Below are 18,733 nucleotides of genomic sequence, written 5' to 3' on the forward strand. Positions count from 1 at the left end.
CAATACATGTCCTCACCTTAACTTATGACATTATAGAAGTTTGGGGAGAAACAAAAAAAATATGAACAAATAATTAATTAATTCTAGACAAACACCTCTACTTGCCCACACAACATGTAATATTTGTTAGAAGATCGGAGCCCACGTTGGTGGGTCTTTAGGATGACAAAGCCGCTATAAACAAAGGAGAAAATATTTATTATTTTAAAGGATATAGATTTATGTTATTTTAAATGAGAGAAAGATATAAATTAATATTTTTATTTAAAATTCAAATTAAAAAAAACCACTCATTATAAAGGTGTAAATGAGCTGAACCGAGTCGAGTCAAGCTTATGAAAAATATTTTGAGCTTAACTTGGCTCATTAGCTTGGTATGAGCTAAATTCTAGGCTTAACTTGTTTATAAAAAATTAAAGGCTTGGTTTGACTCATTTATAATTATAAAATATATTTTTTCTAAACTCACATACGTTCAAATATTGAGATTATAAATGCATCAAATTCTGTATTCCTACGTTAGAGAAAAAAAAATCATAGAACTCACTCAGTACACATATTTTAAGATCGAATAATGAGTTTCGCAATTTCTTCTTAAATATTGATCCAGCTCATGATGACTTAATAAACCAAGAGAATGTGCAATTGGCACCGCTTGCAGTGTAGAAAAAAAAAACAACGACTTCACTGCTAAGTTTATTATATTATATTATAATCTTCAAAGAAGAATAGAGAAAGAAAACCAGAGTTTGGTCAGCTACTTGTGGAGTTAAAGACAATAGTAAAAAAATAGAGTTATGATTTAGTGACATAAAAATATATTATTTATTATAAAATATATTCGGCCAGCTCATTGACTTTCAAACCAAGCCTCGTTAAATTAGGCTTGAGCTTGTTTGCTAAACAATTTTTTTTTAAAGCTTGAGCCCGTTCTATTTATTAAACAAGTCAGGCCAAGCCAAGTTTAAAACAAGCCAAGTCTTAGGTCCTTAACAAGCAGTTTGGCTCATTTACACCCCTACTCACTTTCTCTCTCATGATTTCCATTACTTATATATTTCTCTCACTAAAAATGACACAACTCTATATCCTTTTAAAATGAAAAAAATCAAACCCATAAATAAAAGCACCCCTCCCTCATTTCCATTCATACCAAAAAAATCTTCTTCTTTTCTTTTTTTTGGAGTTACCCAACCCTAATTACCTCTTTGAGGCGAGTTAGCTCCCTCCGGTATTTTCACAAGCTTCGACTCTTTGAGCCAGCTATGAGACTAATCTGGAGTGCGGGGGTCAGTGATGGCTAAAGGTTCAGCCCCCTCCCCAAGAATGCATTCAGCGGGAATCGAACACAAAATCTCCTTCTTCTATATATTCTCCAAAGCGGGTTTTGTGAGGGATAAAAATATTCTCTCCTTGTAATTAAAGAGAAATTGTAATTTTGGGGTTTTGCATAATAGTAAAAATTTTCTACTTTTGCCTGTGATTTTTTTTCCTTTTTGGTTTGTGGATTTTGCACGTTAAATATATGTATTCCATTTATTGCTTTTATTTATCTGTTATTATTTTTCTGTTTTATGGGATTTAATTTCCTAACAATATATAGATCTCTGCTATTGTATATTAGTATAATTTAGTCGTTACTATGCACGTCTGGAATTTGTTCATACCTAGGAAACTTATATAACTCATTGTTTGTTTTCTTTCAAAACTAAATAATTTTATTAGTTCAACTATCTTTAGTTTAGTATTTATTATAGGGAATAGATATATTGACAAAGTAAATAGTTTACAAATGTTTACAAACAATTAATAAACGTTAGATTAATTGTTTCGTCGACGGTTCTGATTTAATTTCTCCATTTCACAAGTAGCTTCCATTTCACGTCTAACGTCTACCACACTTTCCTTTCCCGCTCTCTTACCATCTCCGCTCAAGCCTCCGGTAGATTGTCGTCTGCGTCCACGTCACTCCATCGCGACCATCTGCCATCGCCGTCTCAGCCCTCTGTTTGTGACCCACCATCGTTGCGCCAGCCCTTGTGCTCTTTTATTGTCGGAGGCTGACCTTGCTGTTGGCGTTTTCCACCTGCGCGTGGAATGATATATTGAGTCGACCTTGTTGCCGCCATTACAGGACCTGTGAGTGAGGCAATTTGATTGGAGTTTTCATCTGTTAACGTGGGTGATTCGCCATTTTTTTTCTCCTTTGATTTTTTTTTCTTTTTTTGGGTTTTATTCTTTTTAAGTTTCGATTGTTGAAGACTACCAAATATAATGAAAACTCCTAACAAGTAGTCTAGCATTTACATGATTTGATAGTCGACCAATTATTTCGTTTGTGTCTTAACATAATGGATGCCATTAAACCTTAAAACGGTGAAGTCTTGTTTATTTCAATTACTTTTATCAACTTCAAGTTAATCAAACACTAGAGTCTGTACTTCAATAATCATAAGTTTCTCGTTCATTTGTTTTTCTAAGATATAATTGTTGTTTAAATTTTTTTTGTACCTATGCTTTCAGTCAAATGTATAAATGATGAGTACTGCTACTAACTTAAGGCATAGATATTGAATGCTTGGTTTTTATATATATGTGTAAAAAAAAATTGAAGACTACAAATAATTATGTCAAGCTATGGAAAAGAAAGTATGATATTACTTCTGTTAAGACCCATTATTTTGTAGTTGTTAATGGACTTCTGGACTCTTATTATATTTTTGTATCAATACAGGGTGATTGATCTATAAAATGAAAATATGATAGGAAGCAAGAACTCGCTACATTATCTATTTGGTGCATTGATTCTCTCTTGACTTTACATTTTTTTATTCATGTTATATTAGTTTCTCCCATATTACTTATGTTATTAAAAATATAAAATGTAGAAGATATGACCACTAATCAAGCCACTTCAGCGGATGAGGATCCAATAAGTTATATTGACTGCAGTGAAGATTGCATTCCAAATGACTTATCTAATGAAATGGAATATGGTGAAATCAAAGATTCCAGAAATGATGAAATAGAAGATGATATACCTAATGACTTGTCTGATAATAAGTTTAATGCCATTCTACCATCACCAACAAAGAGTACTACTGTTGTGATTGAGGTTGGAATGAAATTTTCCGAACAAAAGGATATATTAGACTTGTATACAACATTTGGGAAGGCAAACGGTTTTGGAATTCGGAAAAGAACATCCAACGAGAACTACGTGATGCTAACATGTGTTAGAGAGGGTTATCATCAACCGAGAAAGGGAAAAGATGTGTGTGAATTGTGTGCAACCAAACCAAGGTGGACATCATCATCACGTATGGGGTGTGAAGCTTGTCTCAAGGCTTCTAGAGAGAAAAAAACAAAAATGTGGAAAATCACATATTTCATTGACAAGCATAACCATGAGATGGTTACTCCAAAAAGTGTTTCATATTTGAGATCACATAGAAAAATGCCCGATGCTGCAAAATGTTTGATAGAAGAATTCAATAACGCGGGTTTGCCTACTGGAAAGGTGGCCACTATCTTCAAAAGCCATGATTTAGGGTTTGACAGTCGAGATTGTTATAATCATATGAAAAATGTGAGGAGAAGGGTATACGATGTCGGGGATGCACAAGCTGTGCTACTTTATTGTATTAAACAACAATCACTGAATCCTAGTTTTTTTTATTCTATTATGTGACGATGATGATCGGATGGTTAGTTTTTTTTTGGATTGATGCAAGATCCAGGCACGCCTATGAGCTTTTTGGGGATGTCATCACATTTGACACAACATATAGGACTAATAAGTATTCCATGCCATTTGGACCCTTTGTCGGTGTAAATAATCATTTGCAGTCCCTCTTATTAGGATGTGCTTTATTACACGATGAGACTGAGGATAGTTTTGTATGGCTTTTTGAGGAATGGCTTCGAGCAATGAATGGAAAACATCCAGTTGCCATAATTACTGATCAAGTATGATCAATTTATTGCATTGGTTATTATGTTTTGTATATTATCTCAAATATGACTACTTATTAGTGATTGCATACTTACTCATGTTATTAAATTTACAGGACTTGGCGATTAGCAATGCAGTCTCCAAAGTTTTTCCAAATACGAAACACAGATTTTGTTTGTGGCATATCATGAAAAAGTTTCCAGAAAAGTTATCTCATCTCTACCATGACCACGCATCATTTAAAAGGCATTTGAATGACTGTATTTGGAGCTTCAAGAGCACTCAAGAGTTTGAAGATAGATGGCAAAGATTTCTTATTCAGTATGGTCTTATTGAAAATGAGTGGTTGAATGTACTTTATATAATTAGATCCTCTTGGGTACCAATCTTTAACCATTCCACTTTCTTTGCTGGTATGAACACTACTCCACGTAGCGAAAGTATAAATTCATTTTTTGATGGTTTTGTTACATCTGGCACAACTTTAAAGGAATTTGTGGAGAAATATAACCAAGCAATAGATGCTCGCTACGAGTCATTTAAAAAAGAAGACTTTGAATCTAGGCACAAAGAAAGGATTTTGACATTTAATATGCCATTGGAGGAGCATGCTGCTAAAGTGTATACCCGTGCAATTTTTTCAAAGTTTTGCGATCAACTTTCTCTTAGTTTACGATTTTCTAAGGAGAAACTTGGGGATGATTGTGAGTGGGTTATTTACCGAGTTTTTAACAGGAAAGATGTAGAAGATTATGCAACAGTTGAGATGAAATTGGAAAACAGAGAAGCTAGGTGTTCTTGCCATTATTTTCAGTTCATGGGAATCTTATGTCGGCACATGCTTGCTATTTTTCTTATTGAAAATGTTGAACAGATTCCTGAACACTTCATTCTGCAGCGTTGGAGCAAGGAAGGAAATGTGATACCAAGCGGAGAGAAGGACAAATGTACTGCAAATGGAGATAGACTTCTTCGCAGCTTTCATCTACGCTCTAGATATTCCAAACTTGATGACCTTGCATATAAGTCAGATGAAGCATTTAAATTAATTTGTGATGGTATTGATTCTCTCTATAAAGCTGCAGAAAAAGTTCTAGCGTGCGAAGAGAGTAGTGGTCTTGGGGATTCTAATTTACAGTTGTTGAGTTTTCATCATGAAGAGCCTTCTATGATGTACTTGAAGGATCCAAATATTTCACAAACGAAAGGGCGGAAAAGGGACTCAGAAAGTACTTCACAGGGACACAGGATTCGTAGCGGGATTGAAGAAGCATCAAAGCATACTAATATTTGTGGCAATTGTAAGAAGCGGGGACATAATAAACGCACATGCAAAGAATATATAGATGCAATACATTCAATGTTGAGCAAACAACATTGATCTGGTGTTTTGTAATATCAAGTACATCTGACAACCATGATTTTTGAGTCTGATTTTGACATGGATATGGTCTCTTTTTGTGTTGCTAAGCTTTGCATGTAAGTGTAGCTTAATAGAGTAAAACAAAAAAAAGTTCACTGTTTTGCTGTCAAGAAGTCCAACTATGCTGAGAAAAGAATTATTTCTTGTGACAGAGGATGATGGATTTACATCAAAAGATGGTGCCAGTTTTTGGATACCCACTACCTTGTGTTGCTAAGTTTTGCATTTCAAGTTGTCAACTTCATGATTTTATTGCAACACCATCAGATAGAATGCCTTGTAAAATCTTATATCTTTTCTTAGTGACTAGTCATCTGAATGACCAATGTTCAGAATTTCTAATTACTGCTTTAATGTGTTGCCATGTTACAGCTTAGAAACATGGGCGTTTGATATGTCATTTTCCTGAGTTGTTGTCAATGATCATCTATACTTTTCTCCTCTCCAGCCTTAATACAATTGGTATGTTTTGGATGATACCATTTGGAGTTAGTGCTACAAAAAGGTCAGTCTTTCATGCTGAAATGTACTGCTTATATTTTATTAGTATCAAAAAATTAATAACTTAGATAATACATTTTTTCATTTATTGAGGAACCTTATGTTTATCTTCATATGTAAACTTACCTTAGCTAATTCTTTGATTGTGAATACGCGTCATCTAGACGATGTGGTTGGCAGAAGCTTGGTGCATTGTCAATCTAGGATCTTATTATCTTGTGGGAGTTCCTTTAGCAGTTGTGTTTGCTTTTATCCTCCATATGAATGGGTGGGTAAGATTTAACCATTGTGTTATCAAGTTCCTGTTCTGCCTAATTGTAAATGTGTTCAACTGGGGCTAATGCTTTTGAAATTATCTTGATTCTTCATATTACAGGGGTTATTTTTGGCAATTGTAGTAGCACTTATAGTAAAAGTGGTGTGTTTTCTTCTAGTCATATTACACACCAATTGGGAGAAAGAAGTAAGTTATCTTAACATCAACTCAATTTTGTTAGCAACTTTAACTCTATTATGTTATTATCTTCATTGTTCAGGTAACATGTTCACCAATTGGCAAGCCACAAGTGATGTGTTAAGCTAATGTCCTAAAGGGTGAGAGGGCTTTTGGAGCTTGCGTTAATTTTCTACAACATATTATCAAGCCACAAGTGATGTGTTAAGCTAATGTCCTAAACTGCCATCGAGCCACTGGCACTGTAGTAGCTAGTTTCTAACTTGTTGTATATGCAGTGTGTTTAGGTTCAACACAACTGTTTATATTGTGGGTTATATTTTAAGCTTGCAATGACAACTTTGACATGGTTTTGGAATTCTATTTTCCCAAAGAGATAAGCTAAGGATGACATTGTTGATGTTATGTAAAGGCATTTTATTATTATTTTTCCTTGTTATAGAGAGGGAAGTCTCTGCAGAATTGATTTTAAATATTTTAAATAATGAGCTTGATTTTCAATTGATGGTGAAGTCTTGTAAATTGTTTGAGAAATCAGCTTGAATATAATTGAAACTAAAAAGGTATAGTAGATATTGAATTATCATTAAGGAAGGTGGATGATGTGTCTACTGCTGAAGCTTTCTTGTGTTTAATTTCTGCTGCAGAATCAAGCTTACTTTCATTACCTTCTTTCTAATTTATGACAAAAACCTAAAGAAAAGGAACCTATTTCACTCTCATAAATGCAAAACTTAGTGACTTGATTCAGTACTGATGTCTGTTACATAAAATTACGAGACATTTCATGAAACTAGTCATGAGTTAGTCTGCAATTGTATGAAACTAGTATTGATAATTATTTTAATTAATTAGCTTTTTAAGCTTTCTTAAATTCATTTTAAAAATATGTACTAATTTTAAATTTTTTGTAATACATTAGTTTTTTTGGTCATGTAAGTTAATTAAATAAAATTTTAATAATAATATTTCAGAATTTGACAGATATCAAAATCTTCCCAAAGGAAAAGAATTCCTAAATCCAACAAATCAATAAATTGATAGCTAAAATCATTGTGATTACAAATAACAAAATTCCAGATAACCAAAGTCATTGTGAAGAATCTGACACTACTGCTGCAATAGTAAATGCCATAGCTGTTTATCAAAAAAAATAAAATTGCCATAGCTGTTTTAGGCATTAAGACAGTCTTCCTTAACATTGCTATGAATGGAACAGCTGCATAGATAGCAGCAAAACATGATGGTGAAAATTTCTTAGTATATTGTCTCCATATTGTTGGTGGACACTTGCATTTCATGCCTGGAGGAGGTTGAATAGCCTTTGCAACAAGTGGAAGGATTTTGCTAACTGCGCGTTATGACTTTGCAATTGGGTCATTCTTTGCAGCCACTCATTGCCTTTTGCCTCATGCTTTGATTAACTATCCTGAATATCAATTAAATTAAATACACATCAGGGAGATTGAAAAAGTAATCCACATCATGATTGGAAGTTGTTCTGTTTTACAATGTTTAAAAATAAATATCTTAGTGATTCTCTCCAACTACACAAAGACTTGTTAATTTCTCTTTCCTTATAATAAATAAAATGATGAAAAATCTAGTAGGCCCAAACATATTATTTATAATTTTAAAACCTTTAGCAGAAAATCTTGTAACGAAAAATGATTTGGTCATGGCCAGAATAATATACTTAATGTAATATATACCTGTGAAGAATGTTCTTTTTTGATGATTTGGGCTATCTTTTCTGGTTGTTCCACTTATCAAATAATGAATCAAAACTGAATCCGCCAAATCCAAATGATGATATACTAATAGTTGCTGCCCTTACATCAATGATTGAATTGGGATTTGGGAAGCTCAGCCTGCACTTTCTTTGAATGGATATTTAAGCATAGAGTTCATTTATGTCTCTAGTAAAGAAGTCCATTCTTCAGCTTCAAATCTAAAAGACCAGCAAAAAGAGGGAAAACATGTATAAGAAATACTTCATGAGATTATGGGTAAGAGATATAAAATGTGGAGGAGTCAATGAATTCAATTCAGAGAATTCTTACAAACAAAATTAAATGAAATCTCAAGACTATAAGGTCTAAGCATTTGAAATTAGACTAAATTATTGAAATTCTTGTAGCAGTCAAATCCAAATATACACACACCAATCCGTGAAGTTCACATCAGGATTCAAAACCTAATACTGAACCCATAAGATATCACAGAGCAACATATATTTTCTATATTTTTAAGTCCATGTAAAGAGAAAATTACTCTAAACTTGTCAAAACTTGAACCTTGGACTCCAGTTATCCCAACCTCTTGTCATATAATCAAACAGAAAAGGCTAGCATTAAATATCATTGGTCATTATAGATTTAAGCAAGTTGAGATTTCTCATTTGTCAACTTGCATCAGTTCACAAAATTCGGTGTTCTAAAATCTCTTATCTTTTGCATCCCTAACAGTCAACTCAAGGGCAAATTCCAATTCATTTTCCAGATTCAGCCCCAATACCACAACCCATTTAAAAATTTACACAAAAAAATGAAAGATAAGTATAATAACTTCAACACATTTCAAAAAATTCCTATTAAATTTGAAACAGCTTCAACAATTGAAACTTAAAAAGAATTACAGACTCTAGTATTTGATTACCTTAAAAAGAATTACAGCTTCAACAATCATTACCAACAATCGAAACAACAAAAACAAAAATTTGTGTTCTATGAAAATTAAACAACAATTATATCTTAGAAAAAAAATGAACAAGAGACTTATGATTATTGAAGTACAGACTCTAGTGTTTGATTAACTTGAAGTTGATAAAAGTAATTGAAATAAACAAGACTTCACCGTTTTAAGGTTTAATGGCATCCATTCTGTTAAGACACAAACGAAATAATTGGTCGACTATCAAATCATGTAAATGCTAGACTACTTGTTAAGAGTTTTCATTATATTTGGTAGTCTTCAACAATCGAAACTTAAAAAGAATAAACCCCAAAAAAAGAAAAAAAATCAAAGGAGAAAAAAAATGACGAATCACCCACGTTAACAGATGAAAACTCCAATCAAATTGCCTCACTCACAGGTCCGGTAATGGCGGCAACAAGGTCGACTCAATATATCATTCCACGCGCAGGTGGGAAACGCCAACAGCAAGGTCAGCCTCCGGCAGTAAAAGAGCACAAGGGCTGGCGCAACGATGGTGGGTCACAAACAGAGGGCTGAGACGGCGATGGCAGATGGTCGCGATGGAGTGACGTGGACGCAGACGACAATCTACCGGAGGCTTGAGCGGAGAGGGTAAGAGAGCGGGAAAGGAAAGTGTGGTAGACGTTAGACGTGAAATGGAAGCTACTTGTGAAATGGAGAAATTAAATCAGAACCGTCGACGAAACAATTAATCTAATGGTTATTAATTGTTTGTAAACATTTGTAAACTATTTACTTTGTCAATATATCTATTCCCTTTATTATATATTTTTATGAATAATTTATAATTGAGAAAAATGTTTATCCTTTAAGATAACACAACTTATATCCTTTCACTCTCACAAAGAGGTGGGACCCACAATTTTATTTTATTTTGTCAACTCTCTCTCCCCCTTTATCTATTTCTTTCTCTCTCTTAAAATAACATAACTTTAATATCCAAAAAAAAATATATATATATATATAATTTTACATCCTTTAAAACGACACACACTTTTCCCTTTATAATTTCTTAAAATCTTCCTGATCATTACTAAATGAATTTAGTAGTGAATAATTTTAATGTTTATAAGATATTAAACTTTTTTTGAGTTAAAACTCACTATCATTTGTTATTTAATACTTTATTATAACACATACTCATTTTCATGTGATTCCTTTTTTATGACGGTCATGTATAGTTTAAAAGAATTGCATATCGGTACAATTAGTTAAGGATGTGGTCCATATTTTATAATGGCGTGGGTTTAGGCACATTAACTAAGGGTTTGATCCATAACTCAGAAGCGTATGGGTTCAAACTCCACTGATTGATGTGAGAATTTTGTTGGTGGGTAATATATAATCTCTTTTGAAAATTCTCAAAGAAATTGAAAGGTCTTCTCTGACTCTAGTGGAATACTAGTATCTAACCTCACTTAGCGAGTTCTTTTACCTTTAGAACTGCATATAAGACTCTTATCCAATTCCTTTCACCTGTATCTGAAATCTGTAACTAGCTTCTTGAAGTTCCATCTAGTTCTTCCTTGTGATTTTTTATTTTATTTTTTTGAGCACTCTTCGTGCAGTTCTTTTAGAACTGCATATAGGACCCTTATCCAATTCCTTTCTCCTATATCTGAACTCTGTAACTAGCTTCTTGAAGTTCCATCTAGTTCTTCCTTATGATTTTTTTTTTTTAGCAGAAAGTCTTTGATATTACATTATTAAAAGAATTTTCATATTTATTAATTTTTTTATAACCCATCATCTATCATGTAATTTTTCCACAAAATAAAACTTTAATCCAACTACAAATTCATGTTCAATAATGAAACAATAAATGTGGGTGAATATATAATTCTTATCATAATGTGTTAAATAGGCAGCCACCCTAATACAATTTCCTGGTTTTTACCCACATTTAAAACAAGATATGCATGCGTTAAAAATAAACTTGTATATCTAACAATGGAGTTATTATACAAATTCTAGTCCCAAATTATTGTCATGGTAAACATTACTAGCATTTCCTTCTTGATAAAGAAGCTTTTGAATACCAAATTCTCATGCAAATTGGAGCCCCAACGTTTCCGCTAGCAGCTCTACTTGAACATCTTTGAAATAAAAAATATGCTCGATAATCAATCACTCTTGCGATATATATCAGCATAATTAGATGATAATGTTTGAGATAATGATTAAAAATTGAATCCCGAACCATAACAAACTCATCAGTTTATCGAACATTTGTTACAAGAAATCTAAGTTGGTACAGTCAATATGTGATTTAATTAATCATCTCTAATCTATTAAATTAAATAGTATATTTACTTGAGATTATGTTACTTTCCTATTTTATTCTCCAAAAAAATGACATGTATTATTATTAGCAATTAGTATTTCTCATATTATAAGAAATAATTTTATCTCCTATACATATATAAAAGTTTGTGAAACTCATACTTTCTTTTTTTCTCTTTTCTCTTAATATAAACCCCACACATTTTTATGTATGTATAAAAGAAAGAATTATCTTCTACAACATAAAAAACACTAATTCTTTATTATTATTATTATTATTATTATTATTATTATTATCTCTCTACAGATTTCTTAATTACCTACTTTGAGAAGGACGACAAAACTGAACAATGTGCTAGGTGGTAACATTATTTTGAGTAAATACCCTTTTTTTTCTGACAATTTTTAAAAAAGCCCCTTTTGGTCCCCAACAATAAAAAAGACTCATTTTGGTCCTTAATTTTACACAAATAGGGCCACGTTTGTCCTTCCGTTACGTGGCATCCAACGGCCCAACTAACGGAGCACACGTGGAACGTTAGTTTGCTGAGTCACCGTTAAGTATGTCAGTGTGGAAGTAATATGTAACAGCCCGTTGTACACCGGTATTATTAACATTAATTATGATATTAAGCGCAGTTACAATCACATCAATTCATTTATAAAAATGCGAGTAAACTTTTTCCGTTTATTACGCGAGCATTTAAAACAATAAAAGCGTAATAAATAAAAGTTGTGACCGTAACTGTAAACACTTTGCGGAATAATTATTTAAACTACTTTTATAACTTATTTTACATCTCTCAAGTCACTAAGGGGTTCCCACAAACCCACTTAGCCAAAATCTAACTTTTACGTTTTCTACCTATCCTGACATGGTTCGCTCTTAAATTTTCTGCGGACAAACCGCATACGACAAGTCTCCCATCTTTTAGTATGTTATTCTAGACTCAATTAAATTTCTAGGAAGCTATCACACGAGTCATAAAGTTCTCGTTTGCTCCGGATATCGCCGTTTGAAGTTGGACAAGCAAATCTGCCAGCTAACCCCAAAACAACTCCAAATATCCTTCACTCAATCAATTACTGCAGAAAATCAACTCAACCAATTCCTCTCACTGTTTTATAAAAACAACTAGACACCTAAAGCTTCAATTTGATATATCATACACCTAATTTGACTAAGAAACGAAGCGGGAATAAATTTCCCAAACTCGGTCCAGAACTGTTCAATGTGCAGTAGCCCACTGAACAGTCCGTGTTCTTTGCTTCCTACAGGACGACGCGCAACCCAGAATTTCCTCCAATTTTAACACGAGATAGGGGACATCTCAAGCTTCAAAATGGCGTATGGCATGTCCCTATCGGACCTTTACGGAGGAGAATCATCCCTCCTGTGCCGAGTCCTATCTGCCCTTATCTCATTCATGAAGGCATGCATGATATCTTGATTATTTTTCATCAGGTTCTCGGCCATTGTTCTATTGGCAGCAGTCTCTTCCTGCAGAGCATTTAGAACTGCAGTAATAGGATCTGGTGCTGCTAGACGACCTGCACCTCGAGTTCCACGGCGACCTCGTGCCCTACTCATGATATCTGTATATGTAACACAAAGGAATGAGTTGATCAGACTCACACTGAGGAATCACATATACATTAATCATAAACAGTTCACAGATAGCTATGCAACACAAAATACAGTTATACATTATCAGAGTTCCCTTACAAAACTGCTCTGATACCATAAAATGTAACAGCCCGTTGTACACCGGTATTGTTAACATTAATTATGATATTAAGCGCAGTTACAATCATATCAGTTTATTTATAAAAATGAGAGTAAACTTTTTCTGTTTATTACACGAGCATTTAAAACAATAAAAGCGTAATAAATAAAAGCTGTGACCGTAACTGTAAACTCTTTGCGGAATAATTATTTAAACTACTTTTATAACTTATTTTACATCTCTCAATTCACTAAGGGGTTCCCATAAACCCACTTAGCCAAAATCTCACTTTTACGTTTTCTACCTATCCGGACATGGTTCGCTCTTAAATTTTCTGCGGACAAACCGCATACGACAAGTCTCCCATCTTTTAGTATGTTATTCTAGACTCAATTAAATTTCTAGGAAGCTATCACACGAGTCATAAAATTATTGTTTGCTCCGGATATCGCCGTTTGAAGTTGGACAAGTAAATCTACCAGCCAACCCCAAAACAGCTCCAAATATCCTTCACTCAATCAATTACTGCAGAAAATCAACTCAACCAATTCGTCTCACAGTTTTATAAAAACAACTAGACACCTAAAGCTTCAATTTGATATATCATACACCTAATTTGACCAAGAAACGAAGCGGGAATAAATTTCCCAAACTCGGTTCAGAACTGTCCAATGTGCAGTAGCCCACTGAATAGTCCGTGTTCTCTGCCTCCTACAGGCCGACTCGAAACCCAGAATTTCCTCGAATTATAACACGAGATAGAGGACATCTCAAGCTTCAAAATGGCGTATGGCAAGTCCCTATCGGACCTTTGTGGAGGGAGATATGCTCTCTCAAAGTTTGCCAGAGTTTCCTTTGTTTTTCCAATAATCCCCAAGTTTGCACAAGTGATCTATGACCTCAAAATGTACCTAATAATCATTGGGTGGCACACACAAGGACCAACAATGTCTTGAGGCTCTTACAACCCATCACAGTCTATATTAAATTACTCAATTCATATCACATCGCTTACTTTGTTAACACTTAACATGTTTCAATCATCTAGGTCCATTTGCATGCATTTTCTAAACATACACATAGTCATAATCCTAGAATAGGCCTATGGCCCTTTCATCATATTACATATGCTTCATGGTTACATCAGTTCATGTACAAATTACAAGGCTTTCAATGGCATGTTACAATTACAAACCTTAACCTTCAAATAATACATGATAAATACTCCAAAATAAACATGATAAAGAAACCTCAAATGACATAATCCAAATGTAACTAGACTTAGGCAAAAACGGCATGAACAAATATGACAATAAATCTCCTCCTACATCCATATGCAATTTTCATACCCTAAGTCTAGCTAGGCCCAATGGCCACCAAAATGCAAAATAAATAATCCTATGTCTCAGTCATCCCATGGGCTTCTTGCCCACCGCTCCTGCACCACTGCTACCTCCTGAAATAAAGTCCCCAAAGCGGGGTGAGATATACGAATATATCTCAGTAACCCAGAGGTTCTGGAGAATACTCCGCCCAATGGCTCACTTCGATGCATATAAATAACATAACATAACATCTGTAAAACGGGATAAAGCAAAGGATTTAGTAAAATAGGGGAGCATAGGGATACAAAATACGACGAAGCTGGAATGGTCAATGCCAAAACCACGCAACGTCCAGCCTATTGACCTCGGCATATAAGCCTACGGGTCTCAACCAAGGCGTGTTCCCAGAACATCAAACCAAGGCACCCTCCATCCAATACCACTCGAGACTTCCTAGTGTGCTCCTATCCAGATCACACACCACGACCCCAAGTCAACTGGAACTCCCTCTCGGAGACCTATCCAGCGGAAGTCCGTAACGCCCGAAGGCAACACGTCTACTGGCCAGAGACACGGTACATCCTATGTACCAACACACATACTATATGCATGAACATGTTATCCTATATTACTTACATACACTTCCTACCATCACCCTCAACGGGCATGATGGAACACACAAGGGGATCAAGCCCCAGTACCAAGAGGTTACCTATATAATCCTCTCCACGTAGCTCCAATGCAATATATATTCCAAGCTCGTTACACAACAGAAATGCCTACACAGAGGACATTTCCAATCAACTCCCATTCAACAATTTCATGCCAATTCTCAAGCACAAATGCATGATTTAAAATACTCATCACAATCCCTTTGGTCCGGGACCAAGGGCAACCCTCCGAGCTCACGGTTCGGGGTTCCAATCCACGTACGGCAACCTACATGGATCATATATGCACCATTAATATACGGTGAATCTATCAAAATCCAAAAACGTCAAATTCTTCCCCTACACCATGGTAGGTTCGGCCAAATGAGTGTTATTTTGCAAAATATTTTTCTTTATTTTCTTTCTTATTTTCGTAAGCACTCTTAGGTTACCAAAATACCATTTTAGGTGCCAATTTGCAATCTACATCATTCAAACATTATTTTGCCTAATAGTTTGCTCTAGGTCCAATTCCACAATTTCACACTATCCAATATTTTTCCAACCTTCCAACCATCACACAACCCTACTAATTACCATTTAACAAACAACACATCATCCAAATAATTTTCACAACATTCAATCCTCATTCTTTCCATAATGGCCGAATTGTACCAAGGCCCTCCTCACCAAGGGTGATTCACTTCAAATCAACTATTCCTCACCTCATACAATCCTATTATTATATCATACAACCCTACAACAATCCAATTACACAATCCTAACAACAATCCAAAACACAAAGTCATGGCATCATCCAAATTTTCCTAAGTTATGATAACATTTTCACCAATAATTTTTATTGCATTTATAGCTCTAACACATCATTCTAAGACATAATCATCTAATACACATTTTCCATTTGAGCTCTCTAACAACACAAATCAACCAAAACAAGCTTAGGGTTCATGAAACTAAATCCATGAATCAAACCATTAAAATGTGAGGAAACTTACTCAAAAGGTTGGTAGAGGGCTCCTCCACATCATACTAAATCATTGGAGCTCCAAACAACTCCATGAACACAAATCTACACAAAAGGGCCACGGCTTTTGGGGAGGGTTTTCTCAAAATCTAATGGTTTTCAAGGCTCAAGGGTGCCACCAATGTGTTTAGGAGGTGGTTTCCAACAAATTTCAAGTCCAAGTTTACTTGATTTGATGAAGTATAATGTGAGTTAGAGGAGGAGGAAGATTTGAATGAAAATGGGGTCTTTGGGAGGGGAGGGCGGGTTTCACCAAGGGAGGGGGGAGAGAGAGATGATGAATAGTGTCCTTTTGCCAAGTTGTCATCTTATCACTTAAGTGGGATGGCCCCACCGCCACCTCACGCGTTTCAAATTAATTTAAAACCCTCGCTTAATCCACTAAACGTCCGAAAATTCATAACCTATTTAGAAACTCTAATTTTTAACATTAACCATTGTTCTTTAATTACCCTTGATCAGATGAATCCTGAGTTTTTTGGTCGTTCGGAGAAAATGTAGTTTTAAGCTGTTACGCGCGCTGTAGGCACGCTTCCCCAAACTTACTAATTTCCGTCAAATTTCATCAGAAATCATATTTCCAAGTTCTATAAACCATTTATAACTTGTATTCAAAACCTAGAGCTCAAAACTCAATCGGCATGTTTTACGGTGCAACTATACCGCGGTAATTTTACCTGGTAAAAACACTATTCACTGAATTTTCTGAAACTTGCGTAACCACTCAATTTTTCGTTCTGAATCCATTCCCAGGGTTAATTCTAGGGGTGTCAATATAGGTTTTGACACGCGGGTCGACCCGCGACACGACACGAAAATTCGTGTTCGGGTTGACCCGCAAAAAAATTCGTGTCGTGTTCGTGTTGGGAAAAATGACACGTAAAAAATTCGTGCCGTGTTAGTGTTGATGTATTCGTGTTCGTGTCGACCCGTATTTTTTTAAAATTATTTTATTTTTAATTTTTTATTATTATTTTTTTAATTTTTTTAATATCGATCCATTTTTTTAAATTTTTTTTGTCAATTACCATTTTGACCCTTATTTTGCGTGTTATTCGTGTCGTGTCGTGTCAACCCGCAAAAAATTCGTGTCGTGTCAGTGTTGAAGATTTCGACACGAATAAAAATTTGTGTCGTGTTAGTGTTGATGTATTCGTGTCGTGTCGAATTCGTGTCGTGTCGACCCGTTTTGACACCCCTAGTTAATTCCATCATTTGAGACCTTCTATTCAATTTTACCTTCCTAGGGTTGTGTGTTGGGCTATTTACCGTTTTACCCTTTCTTTGTATTTTAGCCTAATTTCTAGGATTTTCACTAATCCTTCCCTTTAATCCTCATTTAATATATTAATACATGATTTATAAATGTGAGGTGTTATATAATACGACGCCTTTTCTACATGCCTTATATCTTCTTGGAGTTTTGGACAGCTAACCTTACCATTGAAGGCCCTATTTGGTCCCTGACAAATTTATCGAGGCCCTATTTGGTCCTTAACACTAAAATACTCAAGATGCTCAATACAGACAATGGTAATAAGGTACATATCCCAAGCATGTGACCATTGAGGCACACAAAATACTCAATACAATGTTCATAAGAACCCAACCTGCAACTACCACTTTGAGGGATCATTTTGGCCTGCAACATGCTCCACAACTTTGCCTTACAATAAGGGCAGACTTCGATTGGATGGAGCTTGGCACCTTTACTAATAAGCATCTTCCTGACCTTTGAGGTTGCAAATGACTTAAAATCTCCACGGAAGAATCCTACATCTCCCTCTTCACCTTGGTCAAGATGCTCACAAGGATCAAACACATATAAAACATCAGTTCTGCATTGTGGCAAAAGAAAGCTCTTTCCTGATGTTCTAGAAAATCGAGTTTGATAAACAAAGTGACTAGGGATATGAATGCTATTGAACAAGCCACCTTTATTGCATCCTGAACAGTATATAAGCAACTTCCCCAGGGCCCTCCAATTCCCATCAACAATGTGGCTCCCACTAGATTGCAGATCATGCAACATCTTAGGAGCTCTTGTTTGACAAAACTCTTTCCATAGAACTCGCTTGGCAAGATCATCAATCAATTTGCGAACACATGACAGAGTAGCAATTAGTTTGGGATTCCAATTCAAATTATGAAATACTAAGAATATCACATCTTCACTCAAATGCCCTTTAGTACATTGACAGCTAGCTGAGTGTATGCATCGGTACTGCTTCGTGAGAATCATTTTCTTCACTTACCAAAACTAAATTTTTTTATCAGTTTATAACAAATCTTTATCTGCAAACTTTAGGGTGTTCATAAAGTTGACAAAACCTAAACATGTAATTTCACAGTTAAATACTTCACGGTAATCAGGAAAAAAAAACTGATGAAACCAGTACTGAACTATGCAAATAACAATTTTATGATAATACATCAGAAACAATTAATTTTATAAAAAATCCACCTAAACAGGTTGCTTTCTACAGTACTCAAAAGATAGTTCAAGAAAAGAAAACAAGAATTCTCTTATCCTTCCAATGCACTGGTATGGGATGGATTGCCAGAGTACTGATACTTCAATTTCTTAGAAGTGTCAAATCCATAAAACATTGTTCCTACCTCCAAACTGAAACTGAAAGGTGCATATTCAGT

The 18,733-nt window shown here is 34.8% G+C and overlaps 2 protein-coding genes across 2 annotated transcripts; one reads left to right on the plus strand and one right to left on the minus strand.

Moving 5' to 3' along the window:
• Positions 1 to 2,893: 2,893 nt before the first annotated feature.
• On the plus strand, positions 2,894 to 6,462 carry LOC133301497 (protein FAR1-RELATED SEQUENCE 5-like). The gene is made up of 5 exons (XM_061501131.1): positions 2,894 to 3,601; positions 3,850 to 3,969; positions 4,071 to 5,256; positions 6,256 to 6,342; positions 6,416 to 6,462. The coding sequence occupies exons 1-5, from the start codon at positions 2,894 to 2,896 to the stop codon at positions 6,460 to 6,462; spliced, it is 2,148 nt and encodes a 715-aa protein (XP_061357115.1).
• An 11,102-nt stretch (positions 6,463 to 17,564) lies between these two features.
• On the minus strand, positions 17,565 to 18,323 carry LOC133301498 (EID1-like F-box protein 2). Its single transcript, XM_061501132.1, has one exon. It carries the CDS (start codon positions 18,321 to 18,323, stop codon positions 17,565 to 17,567), a length of 759 nt encoding a protein of 252 aa, XP_061357116.1.
• Positions 18,324 to 18,733: the final 410 nt, after the last annotated feature.

Source organism: Gastrolobium bilobum, unplaced genomic scaffold (assembly GCF_033153095.1).
Source record: "Gastrolobium bilobum isolate Gb01-03AN ecotype WA unplaced genomic scaffold, APGP_CSIRO_Gbil_v1 utg2327, whole genome shotgun sequence".
Classification (NCBI taxonomy): Eukaryota; Viridiplantae; Streptophyta; class Magnoliopsida; order Fabales; family Fabaceae; genus Gastrolobium; species Gastrolobium bilobum.